This window comes from Ipomoea triloba, chromosome 8 (assembly GCF_003576645.1).
Source record: "Ipomoea triloba cultivar NCNSP0323 chromosome 8, ASM357664v1".
NCBI lineage: Eukaryota > Viridiplantae > Streptophyta > Magnoliopsida > Solanales > Convolvulaceae > Ipomoea > Ipomoea triloba.
In genome coordinates, this window is record NC_044923.1 from 11,680,867 (window position 1) to 11,703,734 (window position 22,868).

At 38.9% G+C, this 22,868-nt stretch overlaps 1 protein-coding gene across 1 annotated transcript; it reads left to right on the plus strand.

The window, feature by feature from the left end:
• The first annotated feature begins 99 nt into the window (after positions 1-99).
• LOC116028031 lies at positions 100-14,937 on the plus strand. Its single transcript, XM_031269828.1, has 7 exons — positions 100-1,005; positions 5,108-5,163; positions 12,861-12,970; positions 13,076-13,235; positions 13,519-13,611; positions 14,267-14,398; positions 14,749-14,937. Exons 1-7 carry the CDS (start codon positions 222-224, stop codon positions 14,797-14,799), a joined length of 1,386 nt encoding a protein of 461 aa, XP_031125688.1. The 5' UTR covers positions 100-221; the 3' UTR covers positions 14,800-14,937.
• The last annotated feature ends 7,931 nt before the right edge of the window (positions 14,938-22,868 follow it).

Consider the following 22,868-nt stretch of genomic DNA (forward strand, 5'->3'; position numbering starts at 1 on the left):
GTTTTTTTTTTTTTTTTTTTTTTTGAATAAACTTTCCACAATAGTTTGAAAGCTATTTTTAAAAGATAAAACAAAACATATGAGCATTTTGGTAAATTTCTCTTGGAAATGGGATGAATGGAATATAGCTGAGCTGAGGGGGAGGAAGAATAAAGATTCTTCACAATTTCAGTCTATACTTGTCAAGAAGAGATTTGAGAAAATCTTTGGGCGGCATTTCCATGAGCAGCTCTCTCAATTTCTCTTCAGTTTCCCTTCTACTCAACCAGCCAAAGCGCTGTCGTTTCGTTCTCTTCAACCACAATGCTCCCAGTAGATTCTCCTCTTCCCTTCCCCGCCGCCGCCACCACCGCCGCCGCCTCCTCCACAAATTCTTCCCCGATATCTCCACCGTCTCCGACCCCTCCTTGCCGCCGTCCGATAAAAACCTCCAGTTCATCCTAACCGTCGACAGGTTACCCACCGCGCCCCTGCACCCCCTCAGGGACGTAATTGAGTCTAAGCTCGCCGAGTTCCTCGACTCCGGGCGCGCCGCCGTGGAAGACCTGCAGACTCTCGTTCGCGTGGACGGCCAGACCCGTAGGGTCGTGATATCCTGCCGCAGGTCAACGGTTCAATTCCTGGGCGCCCTCTTCCTTTCCAGTATCGTGATTGTTTTCAGTCTTAGGGCTTTTGTTAAACTAGTGTCGTTAGGGCTTGGGAGAAATTACGGAGAGGGTAAAGTGGAAATGGTGTATAGAAGAGACCGGAGTCTGGGTGGGAAAGAAGTGTTGGTTGCGAAGAGGGAGAGAAGTGACGTTAGGAGCAACAAGAAGAGAATTGACATACTCGGAAGTATTGAGGAGGAGGATGGGAATTTTGAGTGGATGAGAGGAATGAGGTTGTCGAGAAGAAGTAGCTCCGTGAAGAGATTGCCCAAATGGTGGCCGCCCAATACGGATTCCAGTCAAGGACTGATGGAGTTTCGGGAGGAGAATCAGAGAATGGCCAATATGTTGGTTCGAGGTTGGTACTTGGTAGAGTTTACTTACTGCTTTGAAATCCATATTTTTTGGTTATTCTTTAAACCCTCAGTTTTTGGTTATTCTTTAAACCCTCAGTTAATATCGGTGATCACTAGTCTATATATATATAGGCTAATATTCAACTATTCAAGTGCATCCAGTTCTCGTGAGACTCTTCTTAAATGCACACAGGCTACTACATGCATTCATGTCGGGTGAATTGCACATAATCTAGTTTGTGTGCATTTGTGTAGTAGCTTGTGTGCATTTATGAAGGCTCTTACGGGAAGGTGTCGTGTCATTTGATTATTACTCTATATATATAGGCACACGCCTAGGGGTGAACTGATTTTCTCGTGTGAAATGAAGGAATGCACCACAACTATTCCCAGTTTCGAGTAGTTGTTGTGCATTCGTATAGTAGTTGTGGTACATTCCTTTAGTTTGCAGGTTAAGGTAGTTGCGGTGCATTCGTGCATTAGTATAATAGTTGTGGTGTATTTTTTTAGTTTGCAGGTTAAGGTTGGTTAGCATATGAACTCAAATCTATATATATATATATGAACTCTAAGCTCTGAAGTGCTTTCTTAATCCATAGAATTATATAAATTGGAGACATTGCCTTGTGAATTGTGATGTGAGAATTTGTAACAGATGGAAAAAGTCTAAAGCTCTATTCCCATGTTCGATTCTTTGGATTGAGCTGAAAATACAATGGTGACTCCAATTCCTTGTGCTTTTGTACTCCTTAATTTCAGTTCAACAGAAAATTTCCAAACTTGTTGAACTGTTGCACAGGCAGAAAATTTCTCTTGCTAAAATTAAATGCTAGTAACCGAAAACTATTGGTTTCTGTTATGGATGACTAATGTAAAAACCTTTATTCTAGTGATCTTCAAGTGCTTCTTAAGATGGACTGCAAAAAATCACCAGTACATTTTCTGAATTAGAAGATTTTAGCAAGTTTGGATCAAATGGTTAAAAAGTGAGTTTTTTTACATATAAGCCTTGAATAACCTAGCTTCCCCAACGAATCTTAGAATATGATTTTTTTTTTTTAATTGAAAGCACTAATGTGACTGCTCTTACTAAAAACCCAAGATCTGCTGATCAATCTATACCCAAATGATTTTGTTTCCACCAAAACTGCAAAAGATCTTGAAAACAAGCATCTTTCTAGCACACCAAGAATTTGAAATTTATTATTCTCTACACAACCCAACTGGACTTTTCATCTTCTAAGCATAGAGGATCTATTTCCTGCCCAAGTGACTTCTGCAGTTTCCCTGGTTTCCCCTATTTGTACTACATTTTTCATGATCAATTCTGCACCAAGAGCTTTAAGCTGTTTTATGTGCTTGGTAACTGGTGTCGTATTTTTGCTGCCACCATGCCATCTAATAACTGAATGTCTATTATGGACCTAGACCTCCTTGTAGCCTGATCTTCAGACTCAGAATATTTGTATTTGCTTAATTCCTCTGTCAATTCCCAATTTACATCTATAGTCAAATAGATAGCTTGTTAAGGAGGAACCTTGCTGCCCTTTGGCATTGGCATCAGTGTTTGAGTCACTATCTTCCTGTCTCACGGAGTTGTGGACTCGTATCCTTCTCCAGTGGGAATCCAATTCTTGTTCGCTGGGGTATAATCTCCCGGCTTATTCAAGCACTCTCATTATTTTGAACCTTTTGTTGGTAATACTTTTTTGTTTTGCAGATCCTGCATGAATTTTCTTCACCTTTGAGGTCAATTAGGGAATATGGCATTAAGGAAGAAGTTGAAGAAAATTCATCAGTGCATCACTATCTAACCTTATCTTGTGCTGTTTAATTCTATTTTCCCTAATACATCATTGATCCCTTCCACTAAGCAGAATCCTTCTTCATCCTGAAACACTGACTCTTGAGTTCCAAAGGTTTTCTTTTCAACTTAGAAGATGCTTTACCTTGTTATCACACTTTCCAACTGTTGAGAAATAAGAGAGAAAAGAAGTAAAGAAATAATGGAGGACAAAGTTTAGAAGTGAAGAACCATGTTCTCTTACTCTTATTCCTTCCAGTCTGGGATTACACAATATATATACACATAAAAGATGCTCAAATAGTAAACCTACAAAGCTACTCAATAATCTTTTCAGCTCCCAAGGCTACAGTATGTTCATTTCAGCTCCCAAGGCTAATGTTCACACTGCTCAAGGAAGACAATTCTAACACTCTCCCTCAGGTTGGAGCATAGATGTTAATCATGCCCAACTTGTAACATACATATCACATGAGCCATAGCTCAGACTTTACACCTAGAACAATCTTTGGATCAAGTTGTGATAGGGATTGCACCAACAAAGCTTCCGCCAAATACAAAGAAAACTTGGCCAAACATTGCATAAAATCACTTGTGACTTGTACCCGAGCTCACTCCACAATCTCTTGTGGAGCCAATATGGGATCGTATCATTGTCCACCTCTTGAAAAAGCCGACGCCCACGGTGGCTTACTCTAGACGACTAACACACTGGACTCTTCTTGACACCAGGTAGCCCTTTTCTCCTTTGGATGGCTTCACTCCGGACCTTATCAAGTACCAGGTAGCCCTTTTCTAGGTCGCCCCTTCCACTAGGCCGGCACCGGATGAGTGGCTGGCTTCACTCTGGATAACTTTCACTCCAGGTTCTTCTTGGTTTCCTTTGAACCTTGTCAAACACCGGGTAGCCCTCTTCCAGGTAGCCCTTTTCCATCACACTCCGGCTTCTCAATGAGAACACCAAAATTGATGCTACTCGCATAAACCAAACAAGTTTAGGATATGATACTCCCCCTGAAACAAAAGCTTGGATACCCTCGTCACCAAAGTTGACAACATCTTAGTTGACCACAAAGCCTACTTTTATTTGGCCAAAAACTTTCTGCTATCTCTTTTCCAATGAAGGAACGCCCTTCTACACAATCCTATGACCCATAATAATTATTTAAGACAACACTTAAACTGAACTTAAGACCACAAAATGAACAAACAAAACAGGAAATAAATCAAACAAAACAAAACCTACTGCCTCATTACTATAATGAACCCAGAAAGCCTGAACCCCAGCAGCCATACACCCTATTATCATCATCTTCAATATTTCAACATCAACAACACCATCACTTCACCATCTACAACCATAGCTTCCGACGGTCATCACCAACCACTACCGGAAAGCTTCGCCGGCCACCACTGCTTGCCGCAGCTGCCTTCACCGGAAAAGATGAAGGTCCAGAGGTCGCTGTTGCTGTTGCATGAGGAAAATGCAGCACCGCTGCTGGAGTTTTTCTGCTGCACCGAAAGTGAGAAAAAGAGGGGGACATAATCGCAAAAGCTGCTGAAGACGGGCAGCAGTGACACCATGATGGAATGGGCTCACTAAAACAAGACGAACAATACAAATTTCTGCCGGAGAGGTCGCCGGAAATGGCCTCACGCGCCGTCACGCGCCGGCGCGTGGTCGCCGGAACTCCGGTCAACGGAGACGCGTGGCGGCGCGTGGGGACTCTGTTCGCCACGAACTTCTGCTGGTGAGATCGCCTTCTTGCGACGATCAATGGCCAATAGGCTCTGATACCATGTTGAGAAATAAGAGAGAGAAGAAGTAAAGAAATAATGGAGGACAAAGTTCAGAAGTGAAGAACCATGTTCTCTTACTCTTATTCCTTCCAGTCTGGGATTACACAATATATATACACATAAAAGATGCTCAAATAGTAAACCTACAAAGCTACCCAATAATCTTTTCAGCTCCCAAGGCTACAGTATGTTCATTTCAGCTCCCAAGGCTAATGTTCACACTGCTCAAGGAAGACAATTCTAACACCAACAATTGATGTACTCTTGCTCTCTGACTTTTAAAGAAGTATGACTGAATGAGAGTGGGATGGGCGTTCTGATAAGTGATAATACATGTATTGGTAATATACTTTGATACATTTTTTGCTATGTTTGTGAAATACTTTGAACTGCAATTCTGTTTGCTATAGATGAGCATGTATATTCTTATTTCTTAAACTTCCATAAATACTGTGATCATGCTTTTGTTGTTAAACCACAGCTTACAATTTGATTTCCAGCCATCTTGGACAATAGAATGAGCGGAAAGGATGTTTTGGAGGATGATATAATTCAAGTTAGTATTTTATTGGCCTCTTCAACCTTTTGCTTCATGTACTCGTAATTTTAAACTATAGGCTGAGTAATTCAATGCTTTTAATTCCTTGCCTTTTCTGGTCTTGCTATTCCTGATTTCCTGTTAGTGTGACATACAACTGCATAAGTTTGTTACTTTCTAAGCGTACTTAGGTGTCCTATACGAGTAAAACTTAAAATAATAATAAGAGAAAATGACATTTTCCCCCCTAAGTTATAGTGATATTGATACAATACAGATTCTGCTACCAATATACTTAGTTATCTTATTTCCTAGTTTATTAGTAGTTGCCTATTTTACTTTAGGTACCAATATACTTAGTTATCTTATTTCCTAGTTTATTAGTAGTTGCCTATTTTACTTTAGGTAAGCATATTTTAGAATAGTGTTTCCTTATGTCTTAAGCTTTTAACTCCTATATATAGGGAGAATATTAGATTGTCTTGGTAAGTTGGAATTGAATAAAATCAAAAGGAAGTTTCTTCCACCAACTTCTCTCTCTCTCTCACTATTTCCAGTCACCATAGGCAAATCAACAACCTCTGTTAATCACTGACCTGTGACGCGAAGTCAAGTTACTGAATCATATCATCTGGTTCCCGTTGCCGGCGTCATGGGTACTGATTTGAACACCGAATCAGCCATCAAAGCTTTGCAGAAATCTGTCAAAGCTTTGGAATTACAGTTTGACAAAATTGAGACGTTGTCCACTACTGTCTCTTCTCTGTCCATTACATCCCACAACCATGCCGTTGCTCTTGCCAATCTGGAGAAGCTAGTCAAACAGTTACTGACCAATCAAGCAGGGGCAAACGCAAATATCTCACCCGGTAACCCTATTCATCCTCCAGCTGCTGCGACTTCCTTTGTTGGTACCCAATCTCATAATCATTTATGTCAGCAACAAGACTCTGCATTGGTGGCACAGAGCCCAGGAGCACTAGGACCTTCAAAAGCACAATTGCCCCCAAAAATGCCACCAACAAAGACAACCCTCAGGTCAGATTCAATGGCCAAAGAAACTGCAGTTGCTGTTGGGACTTGCATTGCTACCCCTTCAGATGCTGCATCACTGCTTAAGGCTGCACAGTCTATGAATGTTGTCCTTATACCTCCTGGAGGAGGAGACCCTGTGGATAAACCACCTGCTGTTGGTGCAAATACATTACCCAGACATAATTGCCGCCACCTTTTTATGTTGTGGACATTAGAGGATGGTGACGAACCGCCTGCTTGGCTTGCATCCACGGAGAACTTCCCTGAATTCAGCCTGAACGCACGCGATGGAATCACCTGAATTTGTCACCTGCTTCAAGCTTGAGGACAAGCTTGATCTCCAGGAAGGGTGTAATGATACAATACAGATTCTGCTACCAATATACTTAGTTATCTTATTTCCTAGTTTATTAGTAGTTGCCTATTTTACTTTAGGTAAGCATATTTTAGAATAGTGTTTCCTTATGTCTTAAGCTTTTAACTCCTATATATAGGGAGAATATTAGATTGTCTTGGTAAGTTGGAATTGAATAAAATCAAAAGGAAGTTTCTTCCACCAACTTCTCTCTCTCTCGCATTATTTCCAGTCACCATAGGCAAATCAACAACCTCTGTTAATCACTGACCTGTGACGCGAAGTCAAGTTACTGAATCATATCATCTGGTTCCCGTTGCCGGCGTCATGGGTACTGATTTGAACACCGAATCAGCCATCAAAGCTTTGCAGAAATCTGTCAAAGCTTTGGAATTACAGTTTGACAAAATTGAGACGTTGTCCACTACTGTCTCTTCTCTGTCCATTACATCCCACAACCATGCCGTTGCTCTTGCCAATCTGGAGAAGCTAGTCAAACAGTTACTGACCAATCAAGCAGGGGCAAACGCAAATATCTCACCCGGTAACCCTATTCATCCTCCAGCTGCTGCGACTTCCTTTGTTGGTACCCAATCTCATAATCATTTATGTCAGCAACAAGACTCTGCATTGGTGGCACAGAGCCCAGGAGCACTAGGACCTTCAAAAGCACAATTGCCCCCAAAAATGCCACCAACAAAGACAACCCTCAGGTCAGATTCAATGGCCAAAGAAACTGCAGTTGCTGTTGGGACTTGCATTGCTACCCCTTCAGATGCTGCATCACTGCTTAAGGCTGCACAGTCTATGAATGTTGTCCTTATACCTCCTGGAGGAGGAGACCCTGTGGATAAACCACCTGCTGTTGGTGCAAATACATTACCCAGACATAATTGCCGCCACCTTTTTATGTTGTGGACATTAGAGGATGGTGACGAACCGCCTGCTTGGCTTGCATCCACGGAGAACTTCCCTGAATTCAGCCTGAACGCACGCGATGGAATCACCTGAATTTGTCACCTGCTTCAAGCTTGAGGACAAGCTTGATCTCCAGGAAGGGTGTATTGATACAATACAGATTCTGCTACCAATATACTTAGTTATCTTATTTCCTAGTTTATTAGTAGTTGCCTATTTTACTTTAGGTACCAATATACTTAGTTATCTTATTTCCTAGTTTATTAGTAGTTGCCTATTTTACTTTAGGTAAGCATATTTTAGAATAGTGTTTCCTTATGTCTTAAGCTTTTAACTCCTATATATAGGGAGAATATTAGATTGTCTTGGTAAGTTGGAATTGAATAAAATCAAAAGGAAGTTTCTTCCACCAACTTCTCTCTCTCTCGCATTATTTCCAGTCACCATAGGCAAATCAACAACCTCTGTTAATCACTGACCTGTGACGCGAAGTCAAGTTACTGAATCATATCATCTGGTTCCCGTTGCCGGCGTCATGGGTACTGATTTGAACACCGAATCAGCCATCAAAGCTTTGCAGAAATCTGTCAAAGCTTTGGAATTACAGTTTGACAAAATTGAGACGTTGTCCACTACTGTCTCTTCTCTGTCCATTACATCCCACAACCATGCCGTTGCTCTTGCCAATCTGGAGAAGCTAGTCAAACAGTTACTGACCAATCAAGCAGGGGCAAACGCAAATATCTCACCCGGTAACCCTATTCATCCTCCAGCTGCTGCGACTTCCTTTGTTGGTACCCAATCTCATAATCATTTATGTCAGCAACAAGACTCTGCATTGGTGGCACAGAGCCCAGGAGCACTAGGACCTTCAAAAGCACAATTGCCCCCAAAAATGCCACCAACAAAGACAACCCTCAGGTCAGATTCAATGGCCAAAGAAACTGCAGTTGCTGTTGGGACTTGCATTGCTACCCCTTCAGATGCTGCATCACTGCTTAAGGCTGCACAGTCTATGAATGTTGTCCTTATACCTCCTGGAGGAGGAGACCCTGTGGATAAACCACCTGCTGTTGGTGCAAATACATTACCCAGACATAATTGCCGCCACCTTTTTATGTTGTGGACATTAGAGGATGGTGACGAACCGCCTGCTTGGCTTGCATCCACGGAGAACTTCCCTGAATTCAGCCTGAACGCACGCGATGGAATCACCTGAATTTGTCACCTGCTTCAAGCTTGAGGACAAGCTTGATCTCCAGGAAGGGTGTATTGATACAATACAGATTCTGCTACCAATATACTTAGTTATCTTATTTCCTAGTTTATTAGTAGTTGCCTATTTTACTTTAGGTACCAATATACTTAGTTATCTTATTTCCTAGTTTATTAGTAGTTGCCTATTTTACTTTAGGTAAGCATATTTTAGAATAGTGTTTCCTTATGTCTTAAGCTTTTAACTCCTATATATAGGGAGAATATTAGATTGTCTTGGTAAGTTGGAATTGAATAAAATCAAAAGGAAGTTTCTTCCACCAACTTCTCTCTCTCTCGCATTATTTCCAGTCACCATAGGCAAATCAACAACCTCTGTTAATCACTGACCTGTGACGCGAAGTCAAGTTACTGAATCATATCATCTGGTTCCCGTTGCCGGCGTCATGGGTACTGATTTGAACACCGAATCAGCCATCAAAGCTTTGCAGAAATCTGTCAAAGCTTTGGAATTACAGTTTGACAAAATTGAGACGTTGTCCACTACTGTCTCTTCTCTGTCCATTACATCCCACAACCATGCCGTTGCTCTTGCCAATCTGGAGAAGCTAGTCAAACAGTTACTGACCAATCAAGCAGGGGCAAACGCAAATATCTCACCCGGTAACCCTATTCATCCTCCAGCTGCTGCGACTTCCTTTGTTGGTACCCAATCTCATAATCATTTATGTCAGCAACAAGACTCTGCATTGGTGGCACAGAGCCCAGGAGCACTAGGACCTTCAAAAGCACAATTGCCCCCAAAAATGCCACCAACAAAGACAACCCTCAGGTCAGATTCAATGGCCAAAGAAACTGCAGTTGCTGTTGGGACTTGCATTGCTACCCCTTCAGATGCTGCATCACTGCTTAAGGCTGCACAGTCTATGAATGTTGTCCTTATACCTCCTGGAGGAGGAGACCCTGTGGATAAACCACCTGCTGTTGGTGCAAATACATTACCCAGACATAATTGCCGCCACCTTTTTATGTTGTGGACATTAGAGGATGGTGACGAACCGCCTGCTTGGCTTGCATCCACGGAGAACTTCCCTGAATTCAGCCTGAACGCACGCGATGGAATCACCTGAATTTGTCACCTGCTTCAAGCTTGAGGACAAGCTTGATCTCCAGGAAGGGTGTATTGATACAATACAGATTCTGCTACCAATATACTTAGTTATCTTATTTCCTAGTTTATTAGTAGTTGCCTATTTTACTTTAGGTACCAATATACTTAGTTATCTTATTTCCTAGTTTATTAGTAGTTGCCTATTTTACTTTAGGTAAGCATATTTTAGAATAGTGTTTCCTTATGTCTTAAGCTTTTAACTCCTATATATAGGGAGAATATTAGATTGTCTTGGTAAGTTGGAATTGAATAAAATCAAAAGGAAGTTTCTTCCACCAACTTCTCTCTCTCTCGCATTATTTCCAGTCACCATAGGCAAATCAACAACCTCTGTTAATCACTGACCTGTGACGCGAAGTCAAGTTACTGAATCATATCATCTGGTTCCCGTTGCCGGCGTCATGGGTACTGATTTGAACACCGAATCAGCCATCAAAGCTTTGCAGAAATCTGTCAAAGCTTTGGAATTACAGTTTGACAAAATTGAGACGTTGTCCACTACTGTCTCTTCTCTGTCCATTACATCCCACAACCATGCCGTTGCTCTTGCCAATCTGGAGAAGCTAGTCAAACAGTTACTGACCAATCAAGCAGGGGCAAACGCAAATATCTCACCCGGTAACCCTATTCATCCTCCAGCTGCTGCGACTTCCTTTGTTGGTACCCAATCTCATAATCATTTATGTCAGCAACAAGACTCTGCATTGGTGGCACAGAGCCCAGGAGCACTAGGACCTTCAAAAGCACAATTGCCCCCAAAAATGCCACCAACAAAGACAACCCTCAGGTCAGATTCAATGGCCAAAGAAACTGCAGTTGCTGTTGGGACTTGCATTGCTACCCCTTCAGATGCTGCATCACTGCTTAAGGCTGCACAGTCTATGAATGTTGTCCTTATACCTCCTGGAGGAGGAGACCCTGTGGATAAACCACCTGCTGTTGGTGCAAATACATTACCCAGACATAATTGCCGCCACCTTTTTATGTTGTGGACATTAGAGGATGGTGACGAACCGCCTGCTTGGCTTGCATCCACGGAGAACTTCCCTGAATTCAGCCTGAACGCACGCGATGGAATCACCTGAATTTGTCACCTGCTTCAAGCTTGAGGACAAGCTTGATCTCCAGGAAGGGTGTATTGATACAATACAGATTCTGCTACCAATATACTTAGTTATCTTATTTCCTAGTTTATTAGTAGTTGCCTATTTTACTTTAGGTACCAATATACTTAGTTATCTTATTTCCTAGTTTATTAGTAGTTGCCTATTTTACTTTAGGTAAGCATATTTTAGAATAGTGTTTCCTTATGTCTTAAGCTTTTAACTCCTATATATAGGGAGAATATTAGATTGTCTTGGTAAGTTGGAATTGAATAAAATCAAAAGGAAGTTTCTTCCACCAACTTCTCTCTCTCTCGCATTATTTCCAGTCACCATAGGCAAATCAACAACCTCTGTTAATCACTGACCTGTGACGCGAAGTCAAGTTACTGAATCATATCATCTGGTTCCCGTTGCCGGCGTCATGGGTACTGATTTGAACACCGAATCAGCCATCAAAGCTTTGCAGAAATCTGTCAAAGCTTTGGAATTACAGTTTGACAAAATTGAGACGTTGTCCACTACTGTCTCTTCTCTGTCCATTACATCCCACAACCATGCCGTTGCTCTTGCCAATCTGGAGAAGCTAGTCAAACAGTTACTGACCAATCAAGCAGGGGCAAACGCAAATATCTCACCCGGTAACCCTATTCATCCTCCAGCTGCTGCGACTTCCTTTGTTGGTACCCAATCTCATAATCATTTATGTCAGCAACAAGACTCTGCATTGGTGGCACAGAGCCCAGGAGCACTAGGACCTTCAAAAGCACAATTGCCCCCAAAAATGCCACCAACAAAGACAACCCTCAGGTCAGATTCAATGGCCAAAGAAACTGCAGTTGCTGTTGGGACTTGCATTGCTACCCCTTCAGATGCTGCATCACTGCTTAAGGCTGCACAGTCTATGAATGTTGTCCTTATACCTCCTGGAGGAGGAGACCCTGTGGATAAACCACCTGCTGTTGGTGCAAATACATTACCCAGACATAATTGCCGCCACCTTTTTATGTTGTGGACATTAGAGGATGGTGACGAACCGCCTGCTTGGCTTGCATCCACGGAGAACTTCCCTGAATTCAGCCTGAACGCACGCGATGGAATCACCTGAATTTGTCACCTGCTTCAAGCTTGAGGACAAGCTTGATCTCCAGGAAGGGTGTAATGATACAATACAGATTCTGCTACCAATATACTTAGTTATCTTATTTCCTAGTTTATTAGTAGTTGCCTATTTTACTTTAGGTAAGCATATTTTAGAATAGTGTTTCCTTATGTCTTAAGCTTTTAACTCCTATAGGGAGAATATTAGATTGTCTTGGTAAGTTGGAATTGAATAAAATCAAAAGGAAGTTTCTTCCACCAACTTCTCTCTCCCTCTCTCACTGTTATCAGCCACCATAGGTAAACCCTCTTCATCTGTCAACCACAGACCTGTGACGCGTAGTACTTTGAGTACTGAAACATATCAGATATAGCTTATTCCCCCCTCAATTATAGATGCTTTCCCCCCTCAATTATTTTGAAGTGGCTATTTTTACCAAAAATTCGTTGACTATATACAGTTTACATCGAAACCCTAAATGTGGGGTTAGTAAGCGATATCACTATAACTTAGCGGAAAAAGTGTCATTTTCCCTAATAATAGTTATCGTAGTGGAGGGAAGCTTGCAATTTAGAAAATATATGGAGATGTGGAAAGCTTTACACTAACTATTCTTGAGTGTATTTATTTCTCTACACTCTAAATGTTTGTAGGTTTCCATTCTTGTGGTCTTGCAAATTAGATCTGTGCTTTGTGACTTGAACTCTTTCTGAAAATTTCTAATTTATTGTATGGCGATTGCATGGAAAAGTAATCTGAACATACAAGACATGGACTTCGATAGATAATTTCTGCATTTTCATTTTCCACCAACAGTTACGGAGCATATGCAAAACATCTAAAGTGAGGGTCTCCTTTGACACTGAGCATGCTCGAGATTCACTGTATCGTACATCTGTTGACTATGTTCTGAACTATTGTGAAAGGTATACTCTCTCAGGCTCCTGCACATTCCTTTGATACTTATGTATTTGATGGTTACCCAATTTCTCAGCATTTTAGTAACTTAGTTCTATATTTGGCATTGGCAGTACGGGTAATCAGCCAGGCTTTGTTCAGATTAATGGTGAGGATGTGCAGAAGTTCATTGCAGGGCTTGCTGATAACATTGCCCTTGAGAACACTAGAGCTGCAAGAATGGTGTCTGCAGCAGTTGCTGCACGCACAAGGTCCAGGCTTTTGCAGGCATGGGTAAGCTATCTGGATTAGGATTTGCAAAATGTTAAAGTTAAGCTCATTCATCAATCATCACAACATTTGGAGTTAACTTTGGTGTCTTTGCCTTAAATTTTAAGCTTGATAAATTTCTTAAAGCTACCCAAATTGGCACTATAGAACCCTACTTTTCCAAAGTAGCACTTGTTCTTTCTCCAAACTTCAAAAAAGTTTAGAGCAAGGACCTGCTTCTTAAATATCAATAGCAATGTGACTAGATTTTCATGAAATTTCACCCACATTTGCTCTTGAATTTCAGGCCCTTGAAATGCAAAGCAGACATGCAGAAGCTGTTGAGGAACTGCAAAAGATTCGTCTCATTCACCAAATATTTCCCCCTGATGAGTACTCGGTATGCATACCCTTCATTTGCAAGATTGATTGTTTTGTTTCTTGTCATTAAGGAAGACCTTTCTTATGATATTCATATTTGATATTTCATGTATTGACGAATTTTTTTTATGTATGTTACCGCATTTTTTATGTATTATAGAAACAAAAATAAAATGGCTGCATGACCAAGAAAAAGGAACGAAGTTGCAGGCTGAAGCTATGAAAAATGGTGTTTAAAACTTGCATATAATGCTGGCTGGGAAATTTGTATCTACAAGTTCCTAACCCTGTATGATTTTAAACAGTGAAACTCAGAAACCTTGATGAACAACTAACTAAATGGAAACAGTTAAAATAACACTCTTAAATTGATTAGGTAAGTAATAAAATTAAAATCACAAAGAAAACCCAGTTACGATTGTAGCATGTAGATTAACCAAGATAGTGTAGGTTACTACCAGTTTAAGGTTTGATAAGGCTGTAAGGCTTTGATGGATACAAGATCTTGAGGCCAATGACTACAAGATGGGTGATGGAGCCTGATCCACCAAGCTAGGCTACTTGTTATCATTTCTCTATTCAGTCTGTTAAAAGTTCATTGTATTGTTATCAAGCTTTTAATACACTGGAAATTCATCATTTTTAGCTAATAATGTTTCTTGCATTTTTGGCAGCCTGAGATGGAAATGGTGGCTCGAGGCCTTAAAAAACACTTAAATTTAGAACAAAGGGAATTTCTTATGAACACATTCAAAGGAATTTGTGGTGAAAGCTCTGGCAGAAGTGTGGCTGAAGCTCTTGGTCTGGTACGCCTTTTTGTTTTTTCTTGAAAATGTGTGTGTGCGTGCGTGTGTGTGTGTATATATATATATTAATGATCAAATGAGAACCCCTATTCCCGTGAGAACTGAAAGAAATAGATTGTGTATTCATTGATGCTTTAAATTCACAACTGAAAGACTGTTAATGGGGCCTACCTGATCTCTAGGAGACTTCAAAAATCCACTTCAGTTTTCTCTTTATAGTTACTCTACACCTTCAAATTGAAGGCTTCAATTGCATATGACCTTGCATTATGATTCTGTTATCATGGTTGCTATTTTGTTCAAGGCCACCTCTACTTATTGACCTTTTGTGGCTCATTGCTTTTCTGCAGATGCATTCACAGGATGATGCTGTTTATCAAGAGGAAGCAAAATACACTTAAGATTCCATAAATGGATTGTACATACTAGTTGTTTCAAGACTTAGGTATTTCAGATATATATATATATATATATATTGCTTTTGTACTTCCATTTCCATTAGAAGTTTCATGATTTATAGAATATTTATTAATATTTTATCATAATTCATAAAATATATGGTGTTTTTTCCCCTAGATTATAGACATACGGATAACAATAATCCATTGGAGTGTTGGGGAATCCAGTTCTCCGTCCCACTGGGGTTGTGGTCCTTGTGGATGGAGGGGAATCTTTTTGGGGCACGAGTGGGGCGAGTTTTTCCATTCTCGCCAGGGCACCTCAGCTCCAACCCCAATCCTCCAAATATTTTTATGTACCACATGGATCAATCTTTATTTGTAGTCACCTTCAAGAGCAGGGCGGGCGAGATAGGCACCTGCCCTGGGCTCAACGTTGGGAGGGGCCCTAGTTTGGGGTTTTTTTTTTTTTTATTAAGTTAAAAAAAAATGATTGCATATCATGACTTCAAAATTGTCTATTAATTTTAAATTCATTTAACAATTACAATGTGATATACTTATTTCAATTAACAAATTTATATTAGCAAACGCTGAATTAATTTATAATTAAACTTTATATAGGGCTGAAAGTTTGAATGGACACTATTCCAAGGCTAATCTAAAATGTTTCTTTTAATAAAAAATTAAATGTATACAAAAATTTAAAATTATCATTTAATTATTTGCAATTAACTCATACAATCATTTAACTTCATACATTAAGGACTTTTGTTTTTATTTGGCCCGGCTCTATAAAATGACCGGCCTTATTCAAGGGTTAATAATTATATTGCAATTGAATTACAAATCTACAAGTTAATGATTCTACTTGTGAAACCTACTATAGTATCAATTTTAGGTATATTAGCTTTATTCTATTTTCTTTCAAATGATCAATATAGGGGTTTTTTAAATGATTAATTATTATATACTTACATGCTTTTTATGAATGTGAGGCTAATTAGATATTCAAATAGTCAATTATTATTGCATGGACCATGGTCCACACAGCTGTGTGGACCAAAAATAAAAAGTACATTATTTTTGTATTGAAGGTACATTATTTTTATACTGTAGGTACATTATTTTAGGGTACATTGTTTTTGTACTGAAGGTACATTATTTAATATATACTATCAAATAATGTACCTACAGTACAAAAATAATGTACCTACAATACAAAAATAATGTACTTTTTATTTTTGGTCCACACAGCTGTGTGGACCACGGTCCATGCAATAATTTGCCTCAAACAGTGGCATCGGTGTCCTGATTTACACTCCTACATGGATGATAGGAATGGGTTCGAGCCTCAGTGGAGTCAATTGGTTGACTCTTTGTGCTTCAGTAGGTTGAGAAAGTAGTTATGAACCAATACTACATTGGAATAAGAAAACATAGTTACACTATTGTCCATTTTTCTCTCTACTTCTATTTCTTTATAGTCATCCAATTCGTTTCACCGAGGAGCGCTACGAGCTAAATGGAAAATAATCACAATACGTTATCAGCACGATATATATCTTTGTTGAACGGTATTTATATATTTATGTTGTTATTTTTGAAAATGTTTGATATTGAAATATATAGACATAAATTGATATGAAAATATGAATGATTGCAATTCACCATATCATACAAGCATATTCATATTTACTGTATTTTATGATGTATATATTTATATATATTGTTCAGCATACACTTTGTGAAGTATATACATTTGTGTATAACATTTTTTTTTGAACATATCTATTTTCGTTTTTCAAAGAAGGGGGGGGGGCGCTATATTTAGGCTGTGCATCGGACGGTTCGGATCGGATGGAAGGGTGTCTAATCCGATCGGATGTCGGATTGGTGTTTTTAAGATCCAATCCGTTCTTTTCATAAAAAAAAAAAGATCCAATCCGTTATTTTTTATTTTTTTAATTTACCCTATCGGTTTTGCTAAATGTCGGATAGGTTCGGATCGGCCGGATATCCGACCTTTGTTCGGTTTTTAAATATATGCAAAAAACACTTAAAAATAAACAAAAATTACTGAAAAAGTAACTATATATATCAATAGCATACTAATTACTAAACTTGTAAATACTAATTACTAAACTAAATACTAAGTACCAAGGTCTTATTATTAAGTATTAAGACCTAAGTACTAAGTACCAAGTAGGAAAGTATTGCCAAAGACTTTGTGGTTTAGTGACACCCGGTTGCACCCCCACATGGGAGGGGGTGGATTCGAGCCTCAGTGGAGGCAATATTGGCTCTTTGTGCTTCATTTGGTCGAGAAAGTAGCTATGAACAGATATTACATTGTAACAGAGTTAATAGTACTCAAAAAAAAAAAAGTAAGAAAGTATAAGTACTAACTGATTCATTCTAAGTTCTACACAAGGTTATTACTTATTACAGATTTACAGACCAAAATGGCAAAATGGAATGCCTATTTACAAATTACAAGTTTTCATAGGGGCAGATTCACAGAATGCAAGAGATGAAGCCATCCAATGTCTATCCACAAAGACCTAGAATTGTTGCAAGTTAGTGAAAAGAATTAGTACACATTACACAAGCAAACTGCAAAGGGAATAAGGGATTATATAATTAATACTTTAATAGTTATTAGTTGGCATATGGCTCATGAAAGCATTTTTCCGTATCAATTTTAGATTAAGGGCAAATTGCTACAATATGTATAGAGCAACATACCAACTTAATCCTTCTTTTTAGATTATAGGTGGAAGCTTTATCATTGCCACATAAAAGGGACAAACATAATAAAATTAGCCAAATATAAACATTACTAGAATACCATGTGTCCAGAATAACAGAGTTAAAATAAGGCAGCAACTCACATAAAGATACCAAGCCTTACACTCTTACAGTTACAGAGTTGCATACTTTATACTTACTGTGGTCCAGTGCAATCAAGGAATCAAACCAGCAACAAATAACATATAGTTACCATGACCTCAAAAAATACCAACTGAGATTAGTCAAGTAATGTAAATTGACAATTAATTAATTTGAGACACAAGTAGTCAAGTAATGTAAAGAATAACATTACAAGAATTGTAGCCAGTGTAGAACCAAGAGTCCTTCCACTTCCACCATCAGCATTTAACTCTGCAAAATAAGAAATGTAATTTGTTAAATCAGATTTGTAAACCAGTAAAAGAAAAAATGAAGTGTAAAACACTAAAACTATTACCTTTTTCAAACCTCTCCAATTCTTTCAGATTTCCTTCAATACATAGAGGAGTATTTGGCAGCCTAAGCCAATACTGGGTACACACCAAAGCTTCCACAATTTTTGGAGTTAATGAATTCATAAAAGGATCAAAATAAATACTCTCCCAGATGTACTAAAGGCAGATTCAGGGGCAACAGTTGAGATAGGAATAACTAGGACATCCCTAGCAAGCTTATAAAGGATGGAAAACCTTTCACAATTAATCTTCCACCATCTCAGAATGTCAAAGGAGTTTTTCTCAACTATTACCTCACTCAAGTAGATATCCAGTTCAGTTTTTTTCTTACTAGTTGTAGCGTTTTTAGACAAGCAAATACCCGGAGTATTCCAGGGTTATCGATCCACAGGGAAGCGTGGTATTAAGCACTAGTTACTAATTAATTCACAAGAAGTTATTCCTACGTTAACAATGGGTAATTAACTACAAATATGTAAACAAAATAAATGAAGCAAGACAAACGGACATTTATATTCAAGAGATTAAGAGCAGAATTTTTGGGGGTCAAAGTGTTTAATCACCTAGTGCCAATCTAAAGTGAAATAATCATTTGGGTTAAAATAAGTGTGGATGATTGCAATCAAAAAGGGAAAGATTACTCTCGTAATTCAAACCCAAAATAAGGTAATTGGAATACTCACTCTCGTGAGCTATTCAGAATATAAAATCGAGAATAAGCAATAAATGGAATACCCACTCTTGTGGGCTATTTACAATTGGAATACTCACTCTCGTGAGTTATTCACAATAAATCCCTTAACCAAATTGTCCTCTCTCGAGGTACAATGGTCAAGTGCAATTGTAGGAGCTCTAATTCATATCCTAACTCTCATCAAGGGACAAATCTAGCATGTGTACAAGTAATCATATGCATCTAATTACAAGTATCAACAACATAAATCACAATTGCAACACTAGTAATAAACCCAAATAGAAATTTCATTAAAACAAATTAAGAACTAGGCGCATAGATTCATAAACACTTTTATACCCAAAAATCCCAAAGGAAAGTTTTGCCTAACATGGCTAAAATAGTTTCAACAAATATTCAAATAAAGCTTAAAATAGAAAAGAGAGGAAGATATTTTTCCGAATGATGCCTCCAAGCTCTTCTCTTTGATCTCTCTTCTCCAAATGATTTTTCCTTTTTGAGCTCTTGAGAAGATGAGAGCTTCCTTTCCTTGCTCTCCTTTGTCCAAAATCCGTAGCCAAGCTTAGGATTTGAAGAAGAAATGAAACCTTAAATACTGGGATCCAAAACAGGGGCAAAATGGGAAGATTGCAGTGCTGAAAATTCCGCCACGCAGGATTCTCGACTCGTCGAGAAACTGACCTAGAAAATTTTCTACCCAAAATTTGGGACTTTTGCCGCGGCGAACTTCCTCGGTGAACAGTGATCCCGGTCCAATTTTTGCTCTTCAACATTTTTGGTTCCTTTGCATTGGGTTTTTGCTCCCAAATGGTTATAATGCACTACTAAACACATAGAAAACACTCAAACCAAGCATTATACCATTTTAAATAAAATAACAAGGAAATAAGCATTAGAGACAACATTTTAACACATAATTAACTATAAAACCTAAATAAAAACACAAGTAAAATAGACACAAATGAGAGTGTATCAAACTCCCCCACACTTAAGCTCTTGCTTGTCCTCAAGCAAGACAGAATATCAAATCACAAGTCAGGTGTAAGTTCTCATACTCTCTCTTGTACCACCGGTCATACCACAAAGCCAACAAGATCCATTCCCAAGCTAACATTTAAGCACCAAAATTATTTATTAGTGACAAATCCAGTGTGTGCACCTACTCAGTTAGGTTTATGCAGAATTTGGAATTGAGAAAAACATCTCATATGCTTGCCTTTCATACTCCTCATAGTACAAACCTAAAAATGCATGCAAAGATCAAGTATGTCTTTATTGAACTTATAACGGGGCTAAAGGTAAAGAGTTAACAAAGAAGGGGTATGGAAGTCACACAAAAAAAAGAGAAATTCACAATTATTCACTTTTTGGAGCTAGAAGAGATTTGTGAAACAAGGAGCATATTGCAAATTAGACATAAAGCAATCCTAATGAAGAGTGGAGTCAAGTACAAGCTTTACAGCAAAAATAAAATAAACAACTGTAGCAATAATTTTCTGATTTTTTATTTTTGATTTTTATTTTTGATTTTTTTTAGAGAGGGATTCATAAAAACAAATGCATTACAATAGATGAAGAAGACCCCCACACTTAAACTTTTCAAAGATAGGATTACTTGCAAGATAAAAGCTCCAAAAATTCTCTTCTACAAGAATATGAAAGAATAAAAGTTACCTTCTCTCAAGGGTGGAAGGAGATGTTTTTGGTCAAGGGCTAAGGGTTTAATGATGAGGGTTTAACAAGAAAAACAATTCACAAAGATGGGTTAAGCGCTTATCACTTAATAAACAAAGAAAATGCACGATGGGGACACAAAGGATAATAAAAACACATAAGGTGGAAAGGTATTTAAGGCTAGAGGTTAACAAAAATGGCCTAAATCATTTCTAAGCATGCAAGAATTAGACTACACTTAAGGAGTATTGAGGCAAGTTCTAGTATGTCAACCAACACCGGAGTTCCACATAATCTTTTACTAGCACAACACTAACCAATGGATTGAAAATTAGTTTAGTTTATTATGTGGCTAACAAGAATATTGGCAAGGGAATGAAACAAGTTCAACTAAAACAAACCACACACCCACAAGAGAGAGTAATAATAACCATGCCAAGACAAGTGATTCAAACAAAAAGGACAAGAGTCATCCAAGCAAGATCATAAAAGCAAAAGAAAGCTAAAATAAAGCGAAAAAGAAAGAAAATGAAACAGTCTAAAACCCCCCCCCCCCCCATACTTAAATTCTACATTGTCCCCAATGTAGCAAATTAAATCAAAAGTGGGGTTATGAGGGACATTCCTAGTGTGTTTACTGGTGATTGGCATCATCTGGCGGTGGTGGTGGTGGGTAATGCTGGCGGTAGAAGTCTGGGACATATTAAGGATCTTGAAGCCATGTTGGTGGTGGTGGGAAATGAGGAGGTAAGCTTTGAGCTGCTCGATTATGTTGATACATGGATGTACGGCTTGAGCTTGACTTCTTGTTTTTCATTAATGGGCACGCCTGCGAGCCTACAAAGCTCAGTGATAAGGAAGGGGTGGCTGAGATAGCAGCGTGATTTCTTGTCAGATGACGCAATCTCACAAATGCTCCGGTTAATAATGGCCCCACATCAATGGTGCGATGCTCCTTAATGCAGTAAGCCAAATGGACTTGATCCCTTCGAACATTTCCCTTATGTGAAAAAGGAGCGAGCTTTGCTTTGATGAAGTCCAAAAGTGTACGGTCTCGCGCTCTAAAGTAATGATAATCTATATGAGTTGGCAGCCCATTTTTGATGTTCCAAATTAGGGATGACAACGAGGCGGGGCGGGGCGGGCGGGGAGTATACTCCCCATCCCAGTCCCCGAAATCTCGACCTCGTCCCCGTCCCCGTCCCCGGCGGGGAATGAAAAATAATACACATCCTCATCCTCTCGGAGAATTAGGCGGGGATGGGGATTCCTTGTCCCTAGTCAATTCTTAGTCAACATATTAAATTAGTATAATTTTAATTTTAAAAACTATGATCTTAATTGTACTAAGGGTATTTAGTGCAAACCTTCATGGGTTGTGAAGAAGAGTGGAGTAGGATTAGTTAGCAGTCGAACCACTATAAAAGTTCTCTCTCTCTCTCTCTCTCTATATATATATATATATATATATATATATATCTTTTATTGCTTTATATTTCGAATATTATTCACATACAACCCTTAATTTTCACCAAGCAAACCTCACATGTAAAGAACATTTAGAAATGGTTAAGTAATTATTTTTGCTGTGCATTCAAACTCTGAATGATTTGTTAAGCTTACCTCTCAAGTAAGCTTAACATTCGCAAAGAAATTTTGAAAGTTAAGAGAGCCTATTCACCCCCCTCCCCCCGCCCCCTCTAGACTCTCTCCCTAACTCAATCGGGACCAACAAGTAATATAAGAGGACTTACCTTGTTCGGTAAACACTCTGTGTATACTGCATGGAGATCTCATTTCCAAAAACCCTTAATGGTTGTTGCAATGTGTTTTTTATTTCTAGAACTTAGGGCAGATCTGAATTTTGAAACCTGGGTGATCTGAATTCTAAAACCTAGTTGTGTTAAGGTATTTTACAGGCGAGACCAGTGCCTCGTGCCCTTGTTGTCCTTCGCCACAATTGTTATTGTGCTGGTCGCGGAGATCACGAGAGTTCGTTGGCCGAGCGTTTATGCTAGCTTGCCATTATAGTTCAAGTTGCAGGAACCATGGGAACTGCTCAATCTGGATCATGCTATCTTCAACCTTGTATGGTGAGAAATGTGAAGTGTTCAACCTGCTTGAAAGTTAATCTCAAGCTCTCAATGAAAGCAACACTGACATTAATAATGTTACTGGAAACATATTTAGAAAGAAGTAGTTTGTATTGCTGAGTTCTGAGTACAATATTAAGCGTGTCTCCTGCTTGACATAGGGTCTAATATTTATATTAAATGAGTGCATGCTCCTATGCTCAATGCAACAGATCTTGTAATAACTACGACGTCCCTAATAACTATGCGCTCTTGTAACGAAATTAGTTGACCATGTTATAGAAGCACACATATTGACAAGAACAAATTCTGACACCAATGTACTAATAGCTAGAATGACTATCACTCCATCAGATTCAAGAC

What these genes read in the sequence shown, in the direction of transcription:
- LOC116028031 (XM_031269828.1), top strand. Translation starts at nt 222, where the DNA reads ATGAGCAGCTCTCTCAATTTCTCTTCAGTTTCCCTTCTACTCAACCAG. An exon ending in GGCCAATATGTTGGTTCGAG is followed by an intron (nt 1,006 to 5,107) that starts GTTGGTACTTGG and finishes TTTGATTTCCAG; the next exon opens with CCATCTTGGACAATAGAATG. An exon ending in TGGCTGAAGCTCTTGGTCTG is followed by an intron (nt 14,399 to 14,748) that starts GTACGCCTTTTT and finishes GCTTTTCTGCAG; the next exon opens with ATGCATTCACAGGATGATGC.